The 2,474-nt window shown below is 34.2% G+C and overlaps 1 protein-coding gene across 1 annotated transcript; it reads left to right on the forward strand.

The window, feature by feature from the left end:
• The first annotated feature begins 1,107 nt into the window (after nt 1-1,107).
• Nucleotides 1,108-2,067, forward strand: LOC101106638 (putative olfactory receptor 8G2). Its single transcript, XM_012102289.4, has one exon. It carries the CDS (start codon nt 1,132-1,134, stop codon nt 2,065-2,067), a length of 936 nt encoding a protein of 311 aa, XP_011957679.1. The 5' UTR covers nt 1,108-1,131.
• The last annotated feature ends 407 nt before the right edge of the window (nt 2,068-2,474 follow it).

Below are 2,474 nucleotides of genomic sequence, written 5' to 3' on the forward strand. Positions count from 1 at the left end.
TTTTGCTTAGAATTAAGATTCATTTCAATTATATTTTTATTTAGCTGTGAGGTAGAACATTGGGAGTTTGTTTCTTCTTTTTAATTTTTATTCAAGTGGAAATTATTTTAATATACTTTGATCCATAAACAGATAAAATAATCTGTTTATCATTTAATAGAATAGGGAACTGCATCTATTATTCTATATCCTCTAATTTTATGACTGTTTTTATACCCTCTTAGTTAATGAAAGATAAAAAGGGCTTAAACATTATAACTGATTTTTCTATGTATTTTGTGTATAATTATCTCTTATTTTTTATTGATAGCATATTATAACAATAATTATTACCATTTTCAGAGTGTTAAACCTTGCTAATTAAGTAATTAAGTTATTTTACTTTTCCAGGTTTATCAACTGTAAATGATGGGTCAGTAGAAGAACACATACACTTGGACTTTAAGGCATATTCATTTAAGCACTATATTTCTTCTCTCAAGCAAAGACAGAGGCATTTGGACCACAAGCAGGTTAAAGGTGAGACAATTCAGGTATCATATCTGCATAATGAATGTTGTCTGTGTTATTTTAATTCAAGAACAAAATTAAAAATCTGATAATTTTATGTAGAAACCCAAATTTTTGATTTTCAGAAAAATAATTCTGAAATCTAGTAATAATGTGTCTCTTTTCACCCCTGGCAGAAATCAATTGCTGGTGAATAAAAGATTTTGCACTTATATGGGATTTGCTCTTCCTAGGTTGATGCTCAATCAGCTTCTGTCATTTTTAATAGGTCTTCTAAGTTTTCAAGTCTGCAAACCACACTTTAGAAAAAACCATTTAAGATAATTGAAATGTTCAAACTAGGGAGTAATCACTCAAAAACCTAAACTGATAATCAGCCAGAGGCCTGAAATACTTTTAAATTAGATAATTTAATACCTTTAATATAAAGGTGCAAAAACATTTAATTAAGAAAGTATTACTTAGGTAAACTTATCCAGAGTTAAAATTATTCACAGAAACCAAGAGAAAATTCAAATGATTAATTTTCTATGTAATTTACCATTAATAGGGGGCATAGCAAAGTCATGAATCTAAAAACTGTCCCTTATTCTCTCCTTTTCAGAGACTACCCAGAGAGAAATGCCTGCAGGAAATCACTCCTCAGTGACTGAGTTTATACTTGCTGGGCTCACAGAACAGCCACAACTCCAGCTGCCCCTTTTCTTCCTCTTCCTAGGAATCTATGTGGTCACGGTAGTGGGAAACCTCGGCATGGTCACACTGATAGGGCTCAGTTCTCACCTGCACACCCCCATGTACTATTTCCTCACCAATTTATCCTATATTGACCTCTGCCATTCCACTGTTGTCACCCCCAAAATGCTTGTGAACTTTGTGACAAAGCAGAACATCATTTCCTATCCTGAATGCATGACTCAGTTGTATTTCTTCATTGTTTTTATTATTGCAGAGTGTCACATGTTGGCTGCAATGGCATATGACCGCTATGCTGCCATCTGTAACCCCTTGCTTTACAATGCTACCATGTCTTATCACATCTGCTTCTGCCTCACAGTGGGAGTTTATATTTTGGCCATCATTGGATCCACAGTCCATACAGGATTTATGTTGAGACTCTTTTTCTGCAAGAACAATGTGATTAACCATTATTTCTGTGATCTCTTCCCACTCTTTGAGCTATCCTGTTCCAACATCTATATCAACGAATTATTGGTCATATTCTTGAGTGCATTTAACCTCCTGACTCCTGCCTTAACTATCCTTGCCTCCTACATTTTTATCCTCTCCAACATCTTCCAAATCCGCTCCAACAAGGGCAGGTCTAAAGCCTTCAGCACCTGCAGTTCCCACCTCTTAGGTGTTGCTATTTTCTATGGATCTGCATCATTCATGTATCTGCAGCCATCAACTGTGAGCTCCATGGACCAAGGGAAAGTGTCCTCTGTGTTTTATACCATCCTTGTGCCCATGCTGAATCCCTTGATCTATAGTCTGCGGAATAAAGATGTCAAGTTTGCTCTGAGGAAAATTCTGGACAGTAGAAAACATTCATGAACTGAATCTGTATCGTGATGTCATAGTAATAATTTGCCGTGAGTTAGATTTGTTATTTAAATATTTATAGTTTCAGCGACACTTCCCCATATAACTCATCTCTAACATTCTCTTCCTGGACACTTCTCCAAAGGTATATTACAAAGATTATGAATGGAGAAATGGAAAAATAAAATAAAATGTTCTTGAGGATTAACAGAGCTTTTGTTTTATTTTTAATGAACTACAATAAAGCAAGAACTACAGCAATGATGATGATGAAGAAAATTATAGTAATATATTTTATTATGTTTCTATTTGTAGAGATGTGGAAGGACCTAGAATCTGTCATATAGAGTGAAGTAAAGCAGAAAGAGAAAAACAAATATCATTTGTTGTAAAGGAAAAACTAACATTGTAAAGCAATT

The sequence above is a fragment of the Ovis aries genome, chromosome 21 (assembly GCF_016772045.2).
Source record: "Ovis aries strain OAR_USU_Benz2616 breed Rambouillet chromosome 21, ARS-UI_Ramb_v3.0, whole genome shotgun sequence".
In the NCBI taxonomy this organism is placed as follows: Eukaryota; Metazoa; Chordata; class Mammalia; order Artiodactyla; family Bovidae; genus Ovis; species Ovis aries.

Excerpts from the sequence above, each read along its gene's own strand:
- LOC101106638 (XM_012102289.4), top strand. The coding sequence starts at position 1,132 with ATGCCTGCAGGAAATCACTCCTCAGTGACTGAGTTTATACTTGCTGGG.